General features: G+C 38.1%; 2 protein-coding genes across 2 annotated transcripts in view; both read left to right on the top strand.

Moving 5' to 3' along the window:
• The window catches only part of sema3fa (sema domain, immunoglobulin domain (Ig), short basic domain, secreted, (semaphorin) 3Fa), a 47,595-nt gene extending 28,816 nt beyond the window's left edge, over positions 1–18,779 (top strand). Inside the window, exons 3-19 of the mRNA XM_053498360.1 lie at positions 931–1,091; positions 1,719–1,781; positions 2,062–2,181; positions 3,551–3,640; positions 5,343–5,436; positions 5,650–5,769; positions 6,252–6,391; positions 7,462–7,576; positions 10,150–10,219; positions 10,991–11,135; positions 12,224–12,446; positions 13,485–13,573; positions 13,681–13,722; positions 14,667–14,824; positions 15,067–15,134; positions 15,229–15,362; positions 16,216–18,779. Coding sequence (XP_053354335.1) covers positions 931–1,091; positions 1,719–1,781; positions 2,062–2,181; positions 3,551–3,640; positions 5,343–5,436; positions 5,650–5,769; positions 6,252–6,391; positions 7,462–7,576; positions 10,150–10,219; positions 10,991–11,135; positions 12,224–12,446; positions 13,485–13,573; positions 13,681–13,722; positions 14,667–14,824; positions 15,067–15,134; positions 15,229–15,362; positions 16,216–16,641 — 2,258 coding nt within the window. The 3' untranslated portion in view covers positions 16,642–18,779. The remainder of the gene's footprint in view (positions 1–930; positions 1,092–1,718; positions 1,782–2,061; positions 2,182–3,550; positions 3,641–5,342; positions 5,437–5,649; positions 5,770–6,251; positions 6,392–7,461; positions 7,577–10,149; positions 10,220–10,990; positions 11,136–12,223; positions 12,447–13,484; positions 13,574–13,680; positions 13,723–14,666; positions 14,825–15,066; positions 15,135–15,228; positions 15,363–16,215) is intronic.
• A 4,660-nt stretch (positions 18,780–23,439) lies between these two features.
• Positions 23,440–24,430, top strand: LOC128527212 (cysteinyl leukotriene receptor 2-like). Its single transcript, XM_053499585.1, has one exon. The coding sequence runs from the start codon at positions 23,447–23,449 to the stop codon at positions 24,428–24,430; it is 984 nt and encodes a 327-aa protein (XP_053355560.1). The 5' UTR covers positions 23,440–23,446.
• The last annotated feature ends 285 nt before the right edge of the window (positions 24,431–24,715 follow it).

Below are 24,715 nucleotides of genomic sequence, written 5' to 3'. Positions count from 1 at the left end.
TGACGTTACTAGCACAAAACCATAACCACTGACCTGGCAATTATCTAATACAGCCTAAGGTTTTACACTCTTCTTCACCAGCACATTGGTGAAAGAAGTCTTTTCAGACTTTGTAAATGTTATATACACTTAAATTATTATTTTTTGTTTTTGGTACACAAAAAAATCAATTATTCCTTGATGGTGCATTCAGATTTTGTATTCTGCTGCATAATTTCTCATTCTTCATTTTCTTTATTCTTCTCGAGTCACCCAACTGATTAGCCATTGTCTCAAATTCATCTAATCTTCATGAAAACCACAATGCCATAATGATTTCACAGTTTTTACATTGAAACCAAGGATGAGTTGCTCACATGTCTTACCAGATTACTATTGTACACACAGCGTGTGGTTACAGCTTTTAGTGATTTCAGTTTTTTCATGGATCCCCAGTGACGACCCAAGCCACTGAGAAAGCCGCACAGCAATTACAGCGTTACAATAATAATAACAGAGGATTTTGGCTTTGTTGCTGGTCATGAGGGAGTTGCAGCTGCCAGTGCTGTGTGGATTGGAAAATAGTCAGGTATAGACAGTTTTAGATAAATAGTTTTATTGCAGGGGTCCAATTACTTGGCTGCTGTTAGTCTGAGGAGAATGTCCGAGGTTTGCACTTGGCTTAGTTTTCTATTTCTAATGACATAAAGAAATGAAACAGAATCGTTATTATCCTGATCATCTATCAGTTAAACACTTTTTTTTAGGTGATGATGGATGTTTATAGAGTCATAGATGCATATTGCTCATCAGCATCATTTCACTGCACACATACACAGATTTATTCATAACAAAAGGCTCTTTAAAGGCCTCAGCTGGCTTTATTCCTGGTTTCTGTTGAACCGCATGTGAACGCCAGTGTTTGCTTTTCTTTTTCCTCTTCTGTCGCAGAGCTGAAGTCTACTGGCACGGCACACCACTTCGCTTTCTTGCTCAACTCCACAGACTACAGGGTCCTGCTTATGGACGAGGATCATGACCGCATGTATGTGGGCAGCAAGGACTACATCCTTTCCCTAGACCTAAATGACATCAACAAAGAGCCCCTTATAGTAAGTGGGAAGAGTCTTCCATTACAATCTCTAATTTTGTCTCATTAATAAATAAACACAAGTAGGTTCCATAATTGAGTGCCTATTGTTCCTACTGATATACAGTATTTACAAATATATAGCTGCTCAATAGCTATACTTTTATGTAAAAATATAATTTATACTTGCATTAATAGTTAATAGTTAAAATATCATCTGAATTTCCTAAAGATTACAGGAAGAAGAAATACGCACTCATTCTTTTTATTTCATTTTTAATTTTATGATATTGACATGACATAATTACTTTCAAGGTACAACTATTCATGTTTTTTAAAACCTTCTTTATAAGTCTGTCATGTATCCTGGTCATTAGTAAGGTCATGGCATTTTGAGTATTAGTTAATTCTTAATTAAAAACTCAACCCTGTTCCTGTCAGTCCTGTTTCTCATTTACAAGCTAAATGCAGCCAGGAAACCTTGTAAAAATTAGATTATTCGAGCGGCTAAATGCAAGTTCTAATTCATTATCATGAAATTACCCAGTATGCTTGACTGCAATAAAATATATTCAACTGTTTCGGATAATTGAGTGTCAAAACTTATTATCACTTTCTGTACTCAATTATATCACCCTCTTGTTTTCAGATACACTGGCCTGTGGCTCCTCTGAGAAAGAATGAGTGTGTTCTGTCAGGGAAGGATGTCAACGTAAGTCCGCACTTAAGTGATAACATCCTTTTCTGCTCAGTCATCTTCGTAACATTTCCTTATTACTTTACATGTTTTTTGCACATATGCAGCAATAAAAGTTGATGTGAATTATTACTGTGGCAATACTTTTGACTGAGAGCACACAGAAACAACACATAGCTGTTGTTTTAAAGGCGCCTTTCGGAACCTAACTTTCTTAAGATTTGCTAGTTTTGGATAGAAACACAGATTATTTGAAATAATCTAAGTTCTATTTTGCATTCATGTTATTTTTTAGGGCGAGTGCGGGAACTTCATCCGGTTGATTGAACCATGGAACCGGACTCACCTGTATGTGTGTGGAACAGGTGCCTACAACCCCATTTGTACCTACGTGGACAGGGGTCAAAAATCACAGGTAAAGCATCCTCCACAGATGACCTGCTGTAACCTCTGGGTATAACCTATGGCTTCCTAAGTCATGGAATATTACAAACTTTCTTCAACCTCAAAATTATTGATATTTATCAGCAATTAGCCTACAGTGTTTCTGCTAATCATCGTCTCATTTAAACTTCCTACTGACACTGAAATTTCCAATCTCATCCTTAAATCTAAATCTTCCACATTTTTCCACATTTACCAACTCAGCTGGTAAAAGCCTGTTTGCCATCACTCTTCTACTTATTACTTACATTATTTACTCCTCTTTCATCCTTAAGAAACCTTTCACCGATACTAATAACCTAAATCATTTCCAGCCAATCTCAAATCTACCTTTCAAAAAAAGCCATTGCTTTACAGATTCATGCTCCCCTTGAGAACAGTAATCTGTTTGAGTGATTTCAGTCTGGGTTCTTTCCCAAACATAGCACATAAACTGGCTAGGTAAAGTTTACAAATGATCTCCTGATGGTTGCTGATGCAGGACTCGTAATTTTTCTTGTCCTGCTTGATTTGTGTGCAGCATTTACACCATCTCACACATGATTTTGCTAAACTGGTACACCTCTTGTTTGGTTTGCTTTATACTTCTCAGACTGCATCTAGTTTGTAAAACCAAAGAATTTCAGTTCTCGGTTTCTCCCTATCAGTAGCGGTGTTCCCCAAGGTTTTGTCTTAGGCCCCTTCAGTTCCTCATCTATCTTCCCCTAAGTTAAATATCTTGAATGAAATTAAAATTTTACTCTATCTTACTTTTACAAACTAAATAACAATTAGATAGAGGTTCTCATTATAGGTTCAAATTCTATTCTTTTCAAGTCCAAATTTTTCCTGTTTGTATTGATTGTTCCATAGTTTCTCTGATTACAAATTAAATTGATTAGGTGATATGGTTTTAGTTAATTCAGGCAGACTTTATTTTAACACATTTATTAATATGGCTATTTACTCAATGTAATATTTTAAAGATAATTCTCTAGGCAAGTCAAAAAAGCAAATCAGGTTGATGAAAAATATTCATGGTTTCTTTAAAAAGGTAAGGAGGTTATAGAGACACAAACCCAATTTGGGCCAAAATCAAATTTCTTTCGTTATGTTTTGTATTGTTTGGATTTTGCCATTTGTCAGAATTCGGCTACATAGTAAGAATTTTTCAGACTTTCACATACACGTCCGATCTCCGTCTTACAGGATAAGGATAACCCTATCAACAGTTTGACAAAGCATGTCATTTGTAAGCATGACACCATTTTTTCGTCTTTTAACCCGGTACACTGCCTTGTCACTCTTAAGCAACATGTTTGAAGTGAAAGCCTAACCCACTAACATTGCTTGTCTCATAGGCTTTGCTCCAGAATCAGAATCTTCGTGCAGGAGGCCGAACAAGTCGTGCAGCAGAGCCCAGCGCCTCACCTGAGCCTTATGCACCCAAGGTGGGACAGTACATCCCTGCTCAAAAGGGAGAGAGATTTACTAGCATCTTACGAGATTTTAAGTTCTCAGTCTTGGACAGAAACATTGTTTTTTTTTGTGCTGGATGGAAACAGTGTTTTTTTTTTTTGTGCTGGACGGAAACAATATATTTTTTTTACCTGCAAAAATTAACACATTGCGCAAATTAATTCACAATCAATTTAAAAGAACATTTTTGATTTTTATTATCATTAGTAATGTGCCATTCATGTTAAGTGTAAAAAATAAGGAAAATATCGTGCACAGGGTAGCAGCTGTTCTCAGCTGCTGTTAAATGTGTCAGTGGGAAACATAAATAAATAAGGGAATAAAAAAATGCTGATTTAAGAAGTCTAGTCCTGTCAGGTTTGCCCACGCTTGCCCAAACAGAGCCTTTAGAGACAGTGTAAAAAAGTGTCAAACCCTCCTGACACCATCTGATTGTAGGTTATTACAACCTCAAAGAGATGAGTCAGCCAAAAAATTAATCTGGGTTAAGTGCATTAAATTTAAGGCATGCTTGTAAAGAGCAAATCCCAAATGCGGGCATGTTTCCCCTTATTCAAGGGTGTAACATAATAGATGATTTGTCGAGGCATGAATTTCATGAATAGCAGCTGTTGAATTGGAGATTCACCCTGAAAGGCACTTACATGTCTGTTTTTATGTCGATGTTGTACATTCATCACATTCTCTATCGTTTTACAGCATTCACAACAGATTCTAATCTTATTTTACTGGAACTTCCATTCTGACAGCTGTTTGATCATGCATCACTCAGATAAATCTTTATTTACCTCATGGGAAGTGTGCTTCAAAAGCAATGCATGTTGGATAATGCTTTAGTAGATAAAAGTTGTTTTGACTATATGTGTATCAAGCAACACTCACCATGATCTCGTGCTAAAACCAGGATGTTGTGGCAGGTGGGAAACCTGTTTATTCTTGGTACAGTATGTACACATATGTAGAAAATGGTGTTATAAAGAAAAATGAAACTGCTGCTAGCAATATTAACATGATGAATTCATATACGTGTGATCAAAACAAATTTTATACATTATGTATACTAAACAACATGTAACACTTAAATTTTTACATAGAGTTTTACTCTATGAATGAAAATTTAGATTTTTTTTGGCAGAATATTTTCATTCCAGTGAACTGCTGTGGTCATTCTTGTTTTTGCGTGCATTTGTCATCACTTTGTTTGTTATCATTTTGTGTTTGTTTTAATTGAATATCTGTAACTAACCCAAGAAGCATGGTGGATTGCTTTACATACTCATATGGATCTTGACAGATCAATATGCAACCTGAACCTTTTATCAGTGCTACTGATGAGGAATCTTAACAATTCTGCAGTTCAAGCACATTTTGTATAAAGTATATGGATTGTGGATTTTAGACGCTCTGAACTATTAATGCTTTGCTGTGTAATATTAAACAGTGTAAAACAATGTGTACATTTCCCCATTGCATTTGCTGTTTCCTCAGTGTCCAATAAAACTTCCTGCAAAGTGAAAGGTTACATTGGGAACATGAAACATTATTTTATGGGTTTTGAGATGCTGACATTGGGCAGCCCAGGAAATCTCTGTGAACCTGAGACAATCAATAATATTTCTTCTAATGTACACTATAGACTCATTAATGTGGACTCTGCATGTTTTCCCATTCCAGGAATACATCTTTCGCCTAGAGCCTGGTAAAGTGGATTCTGGGAAAGGAAAATGTCCATTCGATCCCAAATTAAACAGTGTGTCTACGCTAATCAGTAAGGACCTTAGCCATACCATACCTGATCATCTTTTTTCATTTCTCTGGCCTGCATTCATAGCTCTCTTTACTCGTTTACTCTAGCTCAACTCGCACAAGTAAGCACATTAATTTATGCTTTCCCTGTGGGATCCAGTTATAATGTCTTTAATGCTTGTGTATCCGTTTCTGCCTCCTCTTTCTCTGTTGGTCTCGGTGTCTCTTTGGACAGATGGTCAGCTCTACGCTGGAGTGTACATCGATTTTATGGGAACGGACTCTGCTATTTTCCGTACACTAGGGAAACACACGGCCATGAGGACTGACCAGTACAACTCTCGCTGGCTCAATGGTATGCACACTGAGACATACACCAGAGGATGATGAGGGCATACTATTGTCCTGAACATGATGTGTTTTGCTTAATCTTTTCTCAGATTCAGCGCATATTTTTATGGCGTATTTTTTTCTGTATGTTCAGTATCACTACAGAAAGATTTAACATAAGTGACACAAATGGAAATACACACATTGAGAAATCAGACTTTATCTTGACCAGTTTATAAGCATGTAGCCAAAAGCACATATGCATTTAAGCTGCAGAATATGAACTGTAATCATATTAGGTCCATTCTCTTTACATTCTCCACTACATTCCAGCTTGCACACACTGTACTTATATGATATCGCATGTCTCTCTGATGATGTGATTGTTGTAATTTATTGAAATTTGAATTGCCTATATACGGTTTTGCTGAAAGTGAAATTTTCCTAAATGTTTTTTACTACTTTTTTCTTGTGTTTTTTTTTCTTCTTCATGTTTATGTTTCTCAGATCCCACATTCGTCCATGCGCAGCTCATACCAGATAGTGCAGAGAAAAATGACGACAAGCTATACTTCTTCTTTCGAGAGAAGGCCTCGGAAATGGGTCAGACCCCATTGACTCAATCCAGAATTGGCAGGATCTGTTTGGTGAGATACACATACATACACATCTCATGTACAGGCACATTTTGCATATAGGCAACTTTTTTTTTTTTTTGAAATATGTACTGTAGATATTGAAGGAAATTCCACAAATTTCATTTACTGAATCAGCTGCTCACATGTAAAGTGCTTCACACCATATAATGAGTCTGAAAGTGATAGTTTTCCATGGTCATGTTTAATCAGCCATATTGTAATAATGATTCTTATTCTTATTACCACAAATCCATTCTTTTCCGCTTGAATGTGTGTAACGTGTGGGTAGTTGTTGGCTGCCGGTCACCGGGCATTGCCATGTCTCATTATTGGAGTTGGCGGCCGTCCATAGCAGATGGGTCTAAGCAGTGCTCAGAGGCAATGTTTACAACCATACCCCACCCCACCCATGCAGCCCACTCATATACTAGAGAGATTCCTATATAAAACCCTTTGTCTTGTTTGTCCCAGTAGCTGAAACACAAACGATTTGTCTTTGGTTTGGGGTGCCTGGGTCTGGTTTGGGGTTGCACTAAAAAAGCCTTAGTCCTGGTTTGCACATGATATGTGGTTATATTATAAGAATATTGATAAACACGGAAATATAATACGCTATTGAAACGTCTGCATTGCTTTCACTTGCACACAAAGTTCGAGGCCTCTAGTGAATATGAAGAGGTATTACATTTTTTCCTTTAAATAGAAAAAAAAAAATTATTTTTTTAACCTCAGATTTTTTATGTAATCTCACACTTTAGGACCCTGTTGTATTTGTGAAATAATATGGTTTGCGTTAATTTAAATCTATAAGACTTTATACTAAAAACACAAACTCTCTGCTATTATACCAGACAATATTGCATATGCATGTAGTTTATTCAGTCTCTAAAACATGAAGAGTGACAATATTTAAGAGAGAATACACAAGCAAAGCACACAAAAGTGCTTAGCATTGCATGAGACACTAACGCTGGACGATGTGTATCTGACAACATGACAACATTTTAAGATTCTACATTACGACCTGTCACATATATTTAACTTTTAGCTTACATATTTTACCTTTTATGTTTTTACAGAATGATGATGGAGGTCACTGCTGTTTGGTTAACAAATGGAGCACCTTCCTGAAGGCTCGGCTAATCTGCTCCGTAACCGGGGCTGATGGCATTGAGACCCATTTTGACGAACTCCGTAAGTGTTTTTTTGTTTATTGCTCTTTTTTTGTAATAGAGAAACAATTTGGATCTTAAATCAGTTGCTCTTGTTTCTAGTTTTTTAAAGTTTATAATTATTTAAAATTTTAAATTATTTTTTAAGTTACAGTGAAGACATTAGATATGGGATGTGTTTTGCTGCACTATCCAATCACATCACCTTCTAATGGCTTTATAAACATTTAATTGTATAGTGTAATTGTATAGTGGTATACAATATTGTTTATTTGAATAATAATATATTTAATGAATAAAAACATGCAAATGTTGCCTTGGTAAGAAAGCATGTCTCAACAGAGGGTTAATACGGGTTGTTAAGGTCAAAGTGGATTTACACAAATCCTACTGTGCCATGAGACTTTGAGTGTCACTCCTCATGCCACGCTGCTGCAGTACATCCACCTTCCATCCACCAGCTGTGGAGAAAAAGGGGCTCACAAACATCACATTAGGAATAGGTCCATGTTAAACCAAGAATTTGTTTGATTTCAAGCCATTAGATTTTCCTTTAAACAGTCTATCCTCCTCTGAGTGACAGTAAATCACACATCTCTCTCGTTTGGGTTTTTCTTATTTCTTTTTTTTTCTCATTTTCACATTGTCATTGTTGTGATAGTCATCATCCTACAACATTACGTTTCTGATGATTTCTGAAATGGTGCTTTCCCAGTTAAGGAGGTGTTTCATACCTTCTTATATCTAAATCAGTGGGAAACTGCTTTAGTCAAATCTCACTGGTCACTGCTGAACACTATATATATAGTATATATGTGTGCCCTGCGATGGATTTGCACCTTATCCAGGGTGTACCCTGCCTCTTGTCCCAAGTCTCCTGGGTTACGCTCCAGCCCCCCCGCGACCCTGAATACCGAATAAAGCGATATTGATGATGAGTGTATGTATATATATATATAAACAATCTATCTATCTATCTATCTGGAGTTGTTTGCGTTCTGCTCTAATTCATTTTCCAGTATGAATTATGAGCTCATTCGTGTAAAGCATTCAAGTTGGATGGATTGACTGCTATAGCTCTCCAGAGTCTTCCATTTGGAAACAGTCATTTCTGTTCTTTTTCTCTTTTCGTGCTCCTTTTTTTCTTTCAAGTTAAGTACTGAAAGTAAAATATCAGGCCAAATGGGTTTCCAGTGTCAGAAAGGAAATCTCTGGAGTGATCAGTATTCAGTTAGAAAGTAAACCCATAAGAATAGAGTACACTACAGAAAGGTGCACATAGACATAAAAAAAGCATAGACCTTCTTTATATACGTTAATGTGTAAATGCCATTTGTATGTGTTATATCTGTGAATGCGTATATGACTGTGTGTATCTGTGAATGTATTACTTAGCCAGGCTTGCCAGAAGGTAAGGGAGTCTTGCCCAGCTTTTGATTGACAGGGTGAAACAGAATTAGGCAATAAATCCAGCAGAAACAAGCCGTCTTCCTCTCTTTAGCCACAATCGAATCCAAATGTGTGAACCATGGATTTTTTTTTTTTATCGCTTCTGCAGGCTCTCAAACGGGTAAGGCAGTCGCTCCGGGCCCGGTTCATTTCAGTTATCACATTCCATGCCGACTTTTCTCTTCCTCCTCCCTCATCTTGGCCTCTAGCTTTCCTCCTTGCTCGTGTTTATTCTATTTCTGTGATTGTGTGGAAGGAATTCACTCCTGAAAGGACCGTTTGACCTCATGTTTTCCCATGTCGTCTCAGGGCCGGTGAGGATTTTAGGGCTGTTTGCTTTTCCGAGGGATGCGTTAGCACGAGTGCTGCTTCAGATAATGAACCTGGAGCTTTCCATGTGGTCCAGGCTTCTGATTCATTTGTGTCTGATTATCTGTGACAGTCTATGTACAGTTGTGTCCTCTTTTAGCCTGATGGAATGTCTTACTCCTCTGACACTTCTTTTTGTCCTTCTGTTTGGTTCTTCAGTCTAGTTTCTAGGGCTTTCCTTTAAAACATAATAAAAGTGGATTGTCCAACACCTTTAGCCATGCTAGTCAGATGTACTGCGACACATAATTAGTGACATTTAAAAGGTCAGAGGCTGCCTAATTAACATGGACAGTGACATATACAAAGACACAAGAATGCATCATAAGCAACGGGATAAAAAATACAACCTCAATAAAGTGGCTGAATCTGTTAAGTTTTTTTTTTGACCCCAACTTTCTAGATCTTACCTGCCCACCCTCTCTCTCTCTGTCTCTCTATCTTTCTCTCTTAGAGTTACTGTCCTTCTCTCCTTCTCTGACATTTTACGGTCTTATTGTACTCAGGCACGTCCAGCAGTGTGTGCTTCTCCCTCTTGTCATGTTAACCTTTTAACCGGAGAACTTTTTCATTTTGGCTCAGGACACTCTCTGTGGTCCTCTGGGGGTCAATTTACTGCCTCCATGTGTTTAGAAGAGTTGTGGAGAAAATATATGAACTTTATGAGAACTTTATAGGATTTCTTTTACTATACGTTTGTTTCTCCCCTGCAGAGACGGCTGTCAGTATTAGTCCATATCTGAACTAATTCGAACTAATCCTGTGCATTTCTTTCAGGGGATGTGTTTATTCAGAAGACTCAAGACACCAAGAATCCTGTCATCTATGGAGTCTTCTCAGTGTCTGGGTATGTATCAGTGATTGGACTGGAGCATAATGTCTTAGCTTGTGATAACGCCATTCAGTGATCAGACCTATCAGATTGGCAGGAGAGTGTGAACTGTATTTTCTTTCATGTCTAAGCTGCCAGACTGCAGATTTTCTATGAATGTTTCCAGTTTAATACGGTTTGGCAGACTTCAGACAATAGAGGAAGGCTTATAAGGAAACGGCGCACCTGTCAACAAGAGAACGAGAAAGAGAATATTTAGATCTTTGGATCAGTATATCACAGCAATCAGTGTAATGAATGGCTGTGGAATTCAGCACAGACGCCGAGGCCTCCAACAGGAACAGTAGGCAGTTTTAGCAAGGCTCACGTACAAAATTTATAAATATACAGCGGATAGCAGGGATCAGTGTGCCAGAGTTTATTTTCAAGTCCTTCCGTTTCAGATTAAATCAGTGATGCCTCTAGGCTTTGTCTAAGCTTTGTAAAGCCAAACGTACACTGCTACATGGTAATGAAAAATGTGTTGTCTTTCTGCTGCAGGGCAGGAGTGCTTTCACAGCTCGCTTTGTCTCCCCCCACTTGCGCTCTCTCTCTTTCTCTCTCTCTCTCTCTGTCTGTCTCTCACACACACACTCTGTTTATTCCATAATGATCATGTGTACCTTTACACATTTGTATGCACAAGACCACAAAAGAATGTGCATGAGAGAACAAATTCCTGTAAATAAACCTTTAGGAGCTTGAAATGATTGTTTTGTGATGAGTTATTACCTCTTCCTCCTCCAGGTCAGTGTTTAAGGGGTCAGCCATATGTGTATATTCCATGGCCGACGTGCGTATGGTCTTTAACGGCCCCTTCGCCCACAAGGAAGGTCCAAACTACCAGTGGATAGCCTACCAGGGGAAAATCCCTTACCCACGACCTGGGACAGTAAGCACCTTTCTTTTTCTCTCTCTGGATCTTTGTACCTCTTTTGCACATACACAGAGACATTTCGAAACACAGAGACAGCCCAACAAAATATAACAAATATATGTTTTTAATACAGCTGTCCAGTTCAGAGGAACAGCTTGCCAACAGTTTTGGGGGAAATGCAATTATCTCTTCTTTTCTCATAGGTTGCAGTTGTAGTTCTTTTAAGAGCACAATTTGTTTTCTCTTTTGTTTATACATCATTCATTATACTGTATGTCCCTGCAAATTGTATATCACATCATGTCGTTTTTGTTTATCTCACATAATTGATATTTGACTATTTTTTGACCATGCTGTTTAATTTTGCACATGATTTTTAACAAGAATACATTAGTGGACATACCCGTGAGAAATGTTGGTTTGAGGGCAGGCTGGGAACATAGAGGGAAGGATATTTACAAATTTCCGAACGCATCATCAAGCCGTAGCATAAGTGGCAATTGCAAAAGGTCCAAGCATATGTTACTATGCGGGCGAATTCAGAGTGAAAGCCTCTGGGTGTAGTGTTGATTGATTTCATTCTCAAAACAATTTACTAGCGAGTTTTTTTTTTTTTTAGGGCTGAGAGACATGTATTCTCGTGGGAGATCATCACACTATAAGAATGAGTGAGTCTTATTAGGCTTTATGATCAGCCTATCCAGAAGTCTGGGTATGGACAGCAGTAATCCAAATCCCCAGTTCCTCTGCTTATTACAAATGAAAAACAGATTCATTTTGTTAAATCTAAGCATTTAAGGCTTACGAAAGCATCTGTAAGCATCTGGACAGTGTTCTGCAATTCAGCAGATGTTCTGCGTTATCCTTATAGTTGCCTTCCCTGTGTGTCTCATTTTTAATCTTGTTTTCTAAAGATTCTTCCTGTATTCTACATCATATGTGCAATTTTGTTTTTCCGCTGTAACAATGTAATTTCCTTTACAGGTTACATAAAATACCTACTGAATCTTTTTTAAAGGATGCGAATATCCTGTAGAAGTAGGACACACAAACACACACGCCTTCCTATCCAATTCACTAAGTGTTTGCCCTCTTGATTCCAGTGTCCAGGAGGGACGTTCACCCCTAACATGAAATCCACTAAAGATTACCCCGATGAGGTTATCAACTTCATGCGGAACCACCCCACCATGTACAATGCTGTGTATCCAGTGCACAAGCGCCCCCTGGTGGTCCGTACCAACGTTGATTACGAGTTCACCACAATCACTGTGGACCAAGTTGCAGCAGCAGATGGGAGTTATGAGGTGCTTTTCTTGGGAACAGGTAAGACAACTCCATAAGTAATTATGAGAAATGCACCATAAAATATTATGAGTCACAAAAAAGCTATTATTGTTAGTTAGTACAAGCACTTGTAATTACCGTCCTCTTTATGCGGCAGCAGGACAATGCATAAAAACATGTAATTACAAATCAAGAGCTTGAGTTAGTGTTCACATTGAATATCACAATGGGGTAAAATGTGATCTCGCTGACATCAGAAATGTGATCTTTCACCATGGCTTACTTGTTGGTGCCAGACAGGCTGCTCTGGGTATTATAGAAACTGCTGATCTGTGAATTTCATTTTGATGAGACAGGTTAAGGGAAAATAGCCAGACTAGTTGAAGCTGACAGGAAGCCTACCGTGACTCAAATGAGCACTCTTTATAGCTATGTTGAGCAGGAAAGCGTTTTAGAAGGCATTACATGTCAAACGTTGAGGCAGATGGGTTCAATCAAGTCCAAATCAGGTTCCCCTCCTGTCAGCCAAGGACAGACTGAGGCTACAGTGGGCACAGAATCACTAACACTATATAGTTGAAAATGAAGGAATAATGTCGAGACATTTCCATTGACAGATCTGACACTCACCCTTTTCTGGTATTTGATGTGAACTTTAGCTAATGCTTTTGCCCTCTGTCTAAATGTTGACATGCACTGTTATTGATCATTTGAATTATGATCAATCATTATTGATTGAATAACTGCAAAAATAACAAGGTGTCTAATAAAGTGGCCAGACACTCTATGTGGACTTGAAGTAGATGATTATAAGTAGAATAATTAATCTGCTATAGAATAGCAAATAGAAATAGTTTAATATTGTGTTATTAAAATAGATAGAAAACATTTAAATGTCCTACTATTCTTTACTGATACTACAGAGTTTTTTTTATTAACATAAAGAAACATTAATGTAGATCAGAACGTTTAATCCCTGTTGGACTCAGAGCTTGCACCAATCTTCCTAAAATAATATCGAAAATGTTGTATATATGTCATTATGCCCATAAATAATGAGTGTTGCTCTGTACACAGACAGAGGCACCGTGCAGAAAGTCATTGTTCTTCCTCGAGATGACCTACAGACTGAGGAACTAGTTCTGGAGGAAGTGGAGGTCTTTAGGGTAGGTAGTCTCCTCTGACTCTTAGTAGATACCCTGGTTTATATTCTAAATATATATATAATAGATTACCGAAAATATTATATTAATATTATTACTTCATATTGCAGGTTCCAACACCAATAACAACGATGAAGATTTCTCCAAAACGAGTAAGTACAAACTAGTTAAAAAATGTGATATTAAAACATCTGAAGATTAATTTTAAGATTAGTTCAAATTAACCAGTTTCATGTTTACTCTATATATGATGTAATTTTTTTTTTTACTAGCAAAAATTTAACTGCACACTGAAAAAAAAAAACCTTTAGTCAATGGTTGTAGTTAGTTTGAGTTCACTACGTACACTGATCAGCCTTAACATTAGCACCCAAACAATATTGATCATCAACTATACACCAGCAAACCGATGACATGATCATGGGCACCCAAGGCTCACCCCTGGTCCGATCCCTAAGAAAAGCCAATGCAGCACAAATCACATAAGTCTACCATCCTTAAGGCACCAGAACACCCAGAGCACCACAGTTCACCATGCACAAGAGCCCAAAGCCGCAGCCCAGCCGAGACCCAGACGCCACACTCCCCAGATCCCAGTCTGAGTGAGCACCTATAGAATGCACTGGATAAACAAATCCCATCCACTGACTCACCGCCCTGCATTCCCACAGCAAAGGATCCGCTGGCAATGTCCTGCTGCCTGATACACAACAAACCCCCAGAGGCCATACAGAGCCACGCCCTGAGGGTCCCGGTGCACCCTGAGAGTACAAGGGGAAACTAAACCCTAAGTGTTTTAAAACTTAATGATCATTGAAAGTTGACGACTCGTCTGCTACTTGCAGAAGTGATACATCTGTCTGTGTGAACTGTACAAACAGTCATTCCCTAACACCTTCAGCAGACTGTAGGAACTTCGCTCGGAGTGTCCTCATTTGAAACAATTTTAATGTTAATGCTGATTGGTGTAAATTCACATTGTAATGATCAAATGAAGACGCAGATGAGGCAGTAGAGGAGATAAACATAAACAGCAAGCGAACAAAATATTCTGCAGCAGTAACTAATCTGTTTGTGTGTGTTTTGATTTTTACAGCAACAACTGTATGTGAGTTCAGCAGTGGGAATGACTCATCTGGCATTACACAGATGTGACGTGTATGGAGAGGGGTGTGCAGACTGCTGCCTCGCTCGAGACCCTTACTGCGCTTGGGATGGCAAGTCCTGCTCCCGTTACTCCACTAACCACAAGAGGTGAGGGGTGTGAGTATATGTTGGAAGTGTGCAAATATGGAAGACTCACTAAAAGTGACTGACTGTGCTCATACCAACTATACTACAGTGTTGCTCTTTCAAGGGTTTTTCATTTTTTTCTCATAAGTAAAATATATTAATAAGTCAAAATAATGCCATTTTAGGATGCTCAGCATCTTTAATTCTGAAAGAGAATGTTAACATTTCTGACCGCGTATGGCACTGATGCTCTGCTCCACCAGGCGCAGTCGAAGGCAAGATGTGAAGTACGGCAACCCGATCCGACAGTGCAGAGGCTACAACTCCAATGGTGAGAAATGAATTAGAGGCAGAAGAATGATTTACAGTGTTGTAAAACTGTAGCTTTCCTTACATCCTGAGGTTTACTGAGCTTTTATTTACAGCTAATAGAAACACTCTAGAGACACTACAGTACGGAGTGGAGGGAAGCACAGCATTTCTGGAGTGCCAGGCCAGGTCTCCTCATGTGTCCATCAAATGGCATTTTCAGAAGGAGAACAGTGACAGAAGACGAGAGGTTTGTAGCTTTTCCTCATCATATAAAACACCACTGCTTTACCATGGTTATGGTTTTGTCACCTTCCAGCTTCTAAGCGCCGGTTTTGTGTCCATTAGTCTCATGCATTTTTAAATGTGCTCACGGCCGAAATGTACAAAAAGGGCTAATGCTTGTAGCTTGGTTCCCCCAACATATTTCATATGAGAAAAAGCATAGACACATAAATCATACAGATTTTGCATAAATGCTGGTGATGCTGTTTTTTTAATGTATTTTATACAATACAATTTTTAGTGTATTTTATTACTATCATTTCACAAATCATATTAGGCAGAGTGAGTCCCTGCACACTTTACTGTATTTTAGCTTGGCTAAAGTAATTCTTATTGGTTGTGTTTAATAACGGAAAGGTGAGGCTTTTAGTAAAAACTACAGTACCTTTGTTTATACACTCCCCTGCTACACTAACGCGCTTATCCCAGCATTTCATTCGTGTTTGGATACCATCAAGGTAGAACATTTTTTAAATACACTGGAGCCACTCCCTGTCTGAATCGCTGGCCTCCCAGGAACTCCTTCACTGGCTCAAACAAGTGAAAACGGCTTCAAATGAGGACACTCCGAACGAAGTTTATACAATGTGCATAAGGTGTTTGGGAATGATTATGTGACCAGTTCACACAGACAGATGCATCACTTCCGCAAGTACAGTAGCAGACAAGTTGTCAACTTTCAATGATCAGGCATTCCACTCGTGTCAACTGGTGTTTACGGGAAGAGATGATATAAAAATTAAAAATTAAAAATAATTTTTTTATTAGTATTATTACTGTTTTATTAAACTGCTATGTTTTCTCACTGTTTCCATCAGATCCGTTCAGATGGGCGCGTGGTGCACACAGATCAGGGCCTGCTTGTGCGCTCCCTGCAGCTCTCAGACGCCGGCACCTACCAGTGCACTGCCACAGAGAAGAACTTTAAACACACACTGGTGAAGCTGCAGTTGCTTGTGCTGTCAGTGCGCACGGTCAACAACATCCAAATGGAGACCGGAGCCTCTATACCTGCCATGCCTGCTGTCCCCCTACAGACCAGTGCCTGGACACCGAGTGCTGAGCAGTACAAAGACCTGCTAACCATTCTGAGCCAACCTGAGATGGGCTTAATCAACCAGTACTGCCAGGACTACTGGCAATTCGCTGAGCATGACAAGAAAGACCCGTATGAGGCGAAGGAGCAGCGCAAACCGCGTAACCGGAGACACCACGAGACCCAGAGGAGCTCAGCTGAGACATGAGGATGAGGCTGAGGAAGCAGGAACGGAAAATGGAACAGAGACACATAAAGGACATGCATCCACAAGACTCAAGAAAAAGAAAAAAAAAACTCCATCTTGTTACATAATGAAAATAAATTAAAATACAGAGTGACCGATGGACTAAATGGACACATTAGAGCAGCGAGAGTAGGCAGTATTTATTGTAGTTTGTACATAGTTAGCCTCTGTGGATACCTTTGTACTGAGAGCACAAAAAGAGAAAAACAAAAGAGTTTTTGTGTATATGATTCTTCTGTGCAGATATTTTATTATTGTTATTCTTCGTATAGCATATAGTGTTCTTGTCCTAATGAACTGTGTGACTGTATTATAGGGGAAGGAAAAAGCACAGGTACATGCTGTATATACTGTGTGGATAAACACTCACTGCGCCTCGTTTGTAGGCGCTCTTAATAGGCCACCTGGTAATATACCACAAGACTATAACACCAGTGGTTTTACTCAGCAAGCAGTTTCCATGGATACGAGCTGTATTCCTAATCAGTCACACTTTATGTATGCTTTAGCTCACGCTAGATAATGCGCCACGTTACCCGAAGTCTAAAGTCTGAAGTGGGACAGACCGGGGGAAAAAAGATCAGTTTATTGACCCAAGAAGAAATGAACAGCTCCTTGTAATTGTGTTTATTCAAACTCAAAATTTTATCAAATTCAGATTTCAATTTTAATTCTCACGGTATGATATGCAGTGAAATGCTTTTCTATCAGCATTGATCTGAAAGTTGCACTGTGCATACGTAAACAGAATAAACACTTGATTTGATGAACAAACTGCAATTAATTATAGAAAAGCCTTTTATAGAAAAGCCTTCTACAACATAGAACTGAAATAAATTTAATTGAGATTAAATGTCAAATTTAAGCATGCAGATGAAAAAATTTTATTATAGTTGATGGCCCTAAAAACATAACTCTATTTCGACCAAATTTTTTTTTTTTTTTTAAGTTCAGTTATGATTCTCAATGATCTTGTTTTAGATCACGAATTCTAAATTCATTTCTTTGGCCAGATCACAACCTTTATTTGCACCCTTGCTTTAGCTGTTCTTGTAAATGTTTGAATGTGTCTATGTATTCAGACTTAATTATATTGGCAACTCTGAATACTTGGCTGAGGAAATAAAAATTCACACAGTCATTGCTTGACTAGGATAAGACTGTAGCACTGTATACAGTTGATTACATCATCCCAGCCCTACATGTGAGGTTTAAAACATCAGCTTTATCTCTTTGTAATGATCTTGATCTTCCATGTCTATATGACTACATGTGCAAAGTAGAAATGTTGGGTTAGAACCAGACCTGTATGTCACTCGGTCAGGTTCTAACCCAAAAGGAAATCACACATAGAAACCATATGCTTTTACTCATGTTAAGATATTATTTGTAAATAGTACATAAAAGTATTGCACGCACAAGGACAAAATACATTAATTTACAAAATGCATAGGACTTTCAAACCAGGACATTGTTCCTTTATTTCTAAATTAATACATATTTTAAAAAGTATACCATGTTGTGATAACCTTGTACATCTTTGTAATAGAAAACTATCAAGGAAAGCACTTTTATCCACCTTAACCAGTCATTTAGACTATCGTCCCAGAGTTTTAGAAGAATTGTTCTCATTTTTGCATGAAATGTTTTTGTACTGTACAGCTTTATTAGTTAAAACCAAGTTATGTTGTTGTGTAGATGTTTATGGATGGTCTTTTGTGTAAAAATCACTTTATGCGAAAACCACAAATGAGCATAGAGACCGATTTAAAGAAACCGAGAACTACTTTATGCACACAAGACAAGGTGTTAGGAGGCTAAGTGGACTTCATTCTCATGTCTCTCTTGCCTGTCTTGTGTAACTGCTTGACATGTTGTAAAGCAGGCTGCTTCAAATGACTGTTGTACAATGTAGGGGGTTCTATTTGTAATACATTATATACCACTGTGGTTTGTCTTTCATTTTGTCTTTTCTAATTCTTTCTGTGTATAAAATGTTATTGGAAATAGATGTACTTCAGTGTTATGGTACTGACTTTACTGTGCTTTTTTCCTTTATTGTTGTTGTTAACTAAATAAAGTTCTATATTTTATAACAAAAAAAATATATACACAGTTATATATTTATATATTACACATTATTATGTGATAATTAATAATGTTAACAGACACTAGTGGCGACACGGTGGCTTAGTGGTTAGTGCTGTCGCCTTGCATCTCTAGGGTCCGGGTTCGATTCCTGCCTGGGTTTGATTCCCACCTCTGTGTGCATGGAGCATGTTCTCCCGGTAGCATGTTCTCCCGGTGCTTGGTGGGTTTCCTCCCGGTACTCCGATTTCCTCCCAAAGACCTGCAGATTAGGATGATTGCCATTCCCAAATTGCCTGTAGTGTATGAGTGTATGTATGTGTGTGTGACCTGCGATAGATTGCCCCTGCATCATGCCCCAAGTCTCCTGGAATCCAGGTTCTAGGCCCCTCGCGACCCTGTAGACAGGACTAAGCAGTATAGAGGAGAAGTTTTGAAAACAACTTTAAACACAAACCACTTGCAGGTTTGGGATTCCACAAAAAGAAAAGCAAATTTGACTAATTTTTTTTGGCAAATGTTTCCAGAAGGGTGGCACGTTGCTGTAGGGGTTAGCACTGTGGCCTCGCACCTCCAGGCTTGGTGGGTTTCCTCCAGGTTATCCAGTTTCCTCCCAGAATCCACAGACTTCAGTTAGATTAACTGGTGTTAAATTGCCGGTTGTCCCTGTGCCCACGATAGGCAGAATATGAATTATAGAAGATGAATGAATGAATGAATGAATGTTTCTAAAAGGTTTATTAGTCACATGACTTGGGCTCTGCTCAAATCTGCAAAGAAGATCTGTAAAGTGGCTCTAAATACTTTTTTAATTAAAGAAAAGATCACAAAGTAAAACAGTATGAAATATGGCAATCATGTAACTTTTACAGGTAAATAAATTCATATAAAAAAAAATTGTCAATACTTTTGCTTGTTTTCAAATTGTCAAAGCGGACCATTTTTAACCTTATGTCTGCACAGTGTTTATTTTGTCCCTAAAAAAGCCCTTCAAACATAAAATAAGACAAAATAACACAAAAGGTTAAGTTACAGTATTATACAAGATATATGAAATACATCTTAAATCTTCCCAGAAATTTGGTGGTTTAAGTATGCCATCATTAAATGCTCTTAGCCTGCTCCCACGTTTTATTAAAAGTATTTTTTTTAAACGCTTCTATTTTTTTAAACGAAACTGACGTTTGCTGTGTTTTCAGCGCCATCTTGTGGACGTACTTGCTCAACACATGCAGTTTTTAAATCATTTTCTCCTGATCTAAATTCCTGACTGTTTTAGGCCGGAGCAGGATTGTAGAGCGGTTATGGTCCTGGCAGAACTGTTAAAAGAAACACTTTGCCTTATTTGTTTATCAGTGTGTGTTCTTATAAACTTTTTTGTATTGATTTTAAGGTGTTTATTGTTATTAGCTTGTTAAATTATCCATCCTGTAGTTATGGTTCAACATGTTGTCAGAGGCACCTCTCTTGTCCTGAGCCCAAACATGTCCCAGCATGACAGTGCTCCTGTACTTCAGTCAAGGTTGGAATGGAAGAACACAGAGCTCTGACCACCACAATACACTTTTTGTCCGTGGACAGTGCTGCTACAGTAGTGAATAAGGCTGTAGAGCTGATGGGCTCATCACTTGGCAAAATAAAAGTAGAAAAAAAAGGGAGGAGAGTGCAAAGCATTTCCAAAGAACTGCCAGTGAACTGGACGTACCTGTGCTTCTGCTTACTAATAAAACTTTCTGCACACTGTATAAGCAGAGGAGACTCAAAACAGCACCGTGTACTCCAAAAGAAGACAAGAGGATTTCATACAAAAAGGGTAAACAGCTGATCTGTAAACCCAATGTCCACTTGGGTTTTAATGATATGGACTTTCTGACATGCTCTTTGCATCACAGGTTTAACCACTCTTTAGAGTCTTTTGATGAGGAAGGAGGGATCAAGAAAACAGCAAGAATGGAAGGTGAGTGGAAAAAAATATATAATAATAATAATATTGTCATTGATCTTAATAGTCGACTCATCCTGACCAGAGGATTTGTAACAGTGGGGGTTGCCCATCCATTAGGGCACCACACACACTCATTAACACACTCATTTTGGAGGCTGGAGGCTGGAGTCAACTACCGGTATGTTTTTTGGAAAATAGAAGAAACCCATATGGACATTAATGCTCAAGACTGGAGCCGTGAGGAGGGAACAGAATTATTACACCAATACCAATAGTATTTCCATTAGATTCAAATAGACACTCCTCCATCTATTTAAGAAATAAAGATGAAATTCATTATGCTTCAGAAGAACATATATACAGTACACACACCTGGAAGTTACTCTTATCTCATACAGTGTTCTGTTGTATAAGCTGTAGGGAATTTACTAGGCATACAGGTTTCTTTTGTTCTACCAACTTCTCAAGAAATAACCTGGGCAAGATGAATATAATAACTCCAAGAAAAAAACTATAATTGAATTTACTACAGAGTAAGAGGAGACGTGTAAAAATTAATCTAACATATTTGTCCAAAAAAAAAAGAAAGTTAAAATCAAATAAAAAGATCCATCCATCATGTAAGACCATATCCTGAATTTACTTTTTTGACTATTATTTTGGTTTATGCAAGCAGAAATGATTTGTATCAAGAACGGCCAAAGCACTCAAGAGCTGATGGTTTTTCTAAAATTGAGAATAAATATATTAGTCTTATAAGTCTTAGGTACTGTACATGCAAAGAAATGCTGTAAAGCAAAGATACATTCAGACAATAAAATGCCTCATTTCTTCATTAAAATAAATACTATTACATGAAGAAAAATAATCTAAAATAAACTATTTGGTGTGTGTGACCTAGACTTTAAAAACAATTGAGCAGGTACAATGTGTATGGTACAATAAGGAAATGTACAGGTATATTTTACTAAGCATCTGAGCAAAATTGTCTTGGTTCTTCAGGGGACTCTGACTGTCAGACTTGCTTCTTTATTTGCAAGAAAACCCCCAAAAGTATTGGTGTCTTATTTTTGTTGTTATTGGAGTCACAATACAGGCAATACAGGCTTAGCCACAGCACAGTTTCACTGGAACAGCTGAAAAGTAAGAGGTTTATTAAAGAAAAGCACAGCTTGACAATCCTAGTACATACATTAGGTCAAGTCTGTAACCACTGCTATTAGTTCATTTAGAGGCAAAATTATTAAGTGTAAGGGATGTTTATTCATTGCTATTACTGCTTGTCACACCTTCTAATTGTAAGAGTGAAAATGTCAGATGCCACATTAATCAAATTCCACTGGTCTTACAGGTGTGGCACAGGAGTTAAAGAAATCAGTGGCTAAAGAAGGCTACAAGTAATTTTATTAGTTTAGGCTTTGTTTACACTACATAAAGAAATATTTTTTGTCAGTTTCTGTATTTCTATGCACATTTCAGATTACTTTACAGTGGTTTAACTATTAACAAGATAATAAAAGTGACAAGAGCAAAAAAATAAAAACAAAAATAATTCCTAATAGTGAGCCATGAGGAAGAAACCTTGGAGGAAATAAGACTGAGACTAAGACTGAACTATTTGGTACTATGTATTACTTTGTACACCTATCCTTTGCAATTATAATAGCACTTTGTCACCTCCTCGGCTTGATGGTCCAATGATTGCAGAATCAAGCTTTTGATAATGACCATCCCAGTCCATTAAAATGGGGCCAGGGGTAGCTCAGTGGTTAAGGCATTGGACTACGGTTCGGAAGATCCCAGGTTCAAACCCCACAACCACCAAGTTGCCACTGTTGGGCCCTTGAGCAAGGCCCTTAACCCTCAACTGCTCAGATGTGTAATGAGATAAAAATGTAAGTCGCTCTGGATAAGAGCATCTGCCAAAATGCCTAAATGTAAATGTAAATTAAAATCTGATGGAGAATACCAAGCGAGAAATATAAAAGCACTCCTCAGTACAGAATCTCTCAAACCCTACAGGGTCCTGAACAGGGGACTTAGATAGCCACATTAAACATTTGATTCCATGGTCATTGGAACCTTTTTCCTGTATGATTTAGATCACTGTCCTGCTGCAGGAACTGAAGCTTCTAGTCCCAGCTTCTAGCTTCTAGCTGTTTAGTCCCAGTTCTGAATTCTCCTTGGATTATGCATGTGGTCTTACTTTCACTATTAAAAATGTCTGTGATTTCTACTTTCAATTTTGTTGCAACTTTACTAAGTGTTAAGTCCAAACACGGTCATTTATAATTCTTTTTAACTGACCACATTTCTATTACAAATTTAATGGTATAGCAATATCCTTTTAAGTTTTAATAATGCATTAAAAAGCTCTTAATATAATTCCAGTAATATTAATGTTTTCTTTGCTTGATGCAGGACAATAATTTGGCCCTTCTGAAACAGTGACTTTATTTTGACTGGGCAGTGAAGATATGACATAGATGTGACAAACAGTATAGGAGGATGGCTTCATTTTAGACTCTAGTTCCTCTCATGGTTTCTCCCTCATGTCATCTCAGTGTTTGATAAGCAAAATCTACATTTCTGTTAAGCTGCTGGGTGACAGTGCCTATTGTTCAGATCACTATTCAACCAAAATCAGATTAAACTGAATTGACAAAGCCTGCTGATGAATTGTTTTAGGTTTTAATCATGTTTTTTTTCTCTGACTTAGATACATCAATCACAATGAAAAATGAATCTCTGAATGAAACCAGCTGCACTGAATTCAAATACCTAGCATACACCATCACCTATACCATAATGGTTCCAGTTGGATTTTTCACTAATTTGGTTGCTCTGTTTGTGTTCCTGAGGCAGACAACGAAGAAGACTGCCAACATTGTGTTCATGACCAACCTAGCTATTTCTGATGTTTCCTTCACCTTGACATTGCCTTTTCGCCTGATTTACTACTTTAGGGAATGTCACTGGGATTTTGGAGATGTGCTATGTCGCTGGTGTGTATTCTCTTTCTATGTGAATGTCTATACCAGTGTGCTATTTCTTACTGGTCTAAGCGTACTGCGCTATCTGGCGGTCGTTCACCCCGTTCGAAATAGGACCCTGGTGACTACACGGCGGGCCAGTTTGGCATGTTTTTGCATCTGGGTGTTCGTAGCAGTCATGTCTGTTCCTTCCCTGTTGACAGGGACTACTCAGAGTAATACGAAAATAAGCTGTTTTGAAATTAAAAACACTAAGGACTGGAAACGAGTGGAAAAGCTCAATTATGTGGGACTGATCTTTGGATTCTTGATGCCATTTATTATCATCCTGGGCTGTTATGGGCGCATCATCCAAAAACTTTCAAGACAGAGGATACAAAAGAAAAATAATGCCCAGCGCCGGCGCTCTCTGTGCCTAATCGTTGTGATTCTCACTACCTTCCTGCTGTGCTTTGCACCATACCATATAGTCCGGACACTTCATCTGCGTGCTGCTGTATTAGAGAATACCGAGCAGAAAACGTACTTGCTCAAGATTTTGGTCATCACTCTGTGCATGGCTGCTGCTAACAGCTGTCTGAACCCCCTCCTATACTATTTCGCTGGAGAAAACTTCCGAACCAGCCTTAACAGGGCATCACAACGGACAATCAGCTCTTTAAATGACAGTTTGCGCATGTCAGAATATTCAGGGAGCCAAATGAAAAGGAAGCCAGTGAAATGAAAATGTCCTGGGACCAGAGAAACAGCTGGAAGTAAACTAAAAACGGAAACAACAAACCATATTATACTTTCAACACACCTCATCCCCAAGAAAGAAAGCTGTGATGATGATTTTCAGGTTCTCAGTAAATCATAAGATCAGAAATCTAAACTGAATAACTGAAGTGCACTTCACTCTTTTCATGAGCCTTTTTCTTTTGGAATAAAAAAAAATATTTTGTATATAGTCACAATAAATAAAGGCATATTAAATGGGACTAACAATGCATTTTTGCTGTTCTTACTC

The sequence above is a fragment of the Clarias gariepinus genome, chromosome 6 (genome assembly GCF_024256425.1).
Source record: "Clarias gariepinus isolate MV-2021 ecotype Netherlands chromosome 6, CGAR_prim_01v2, whole genome shotgun sequence".
NCBI lineage: Eukaryota > Metazoa > Chordata > Actinopteri > Siluriformes > Clariidae > Clarias > Clarias gariepinus.
This window is presented reverse-complemented; position numbering and strand designations above follow the sequence as displayed.

Excerpts from the sequence above, each read along its gene's own strand:
- LOC128527212 (XM_053499585.1), top strand. The coding sequence starts at position 23,447 with ATGAAAAATGAATCTCTGAATGAAACCAGCTGCACTGAATTCAAATAC.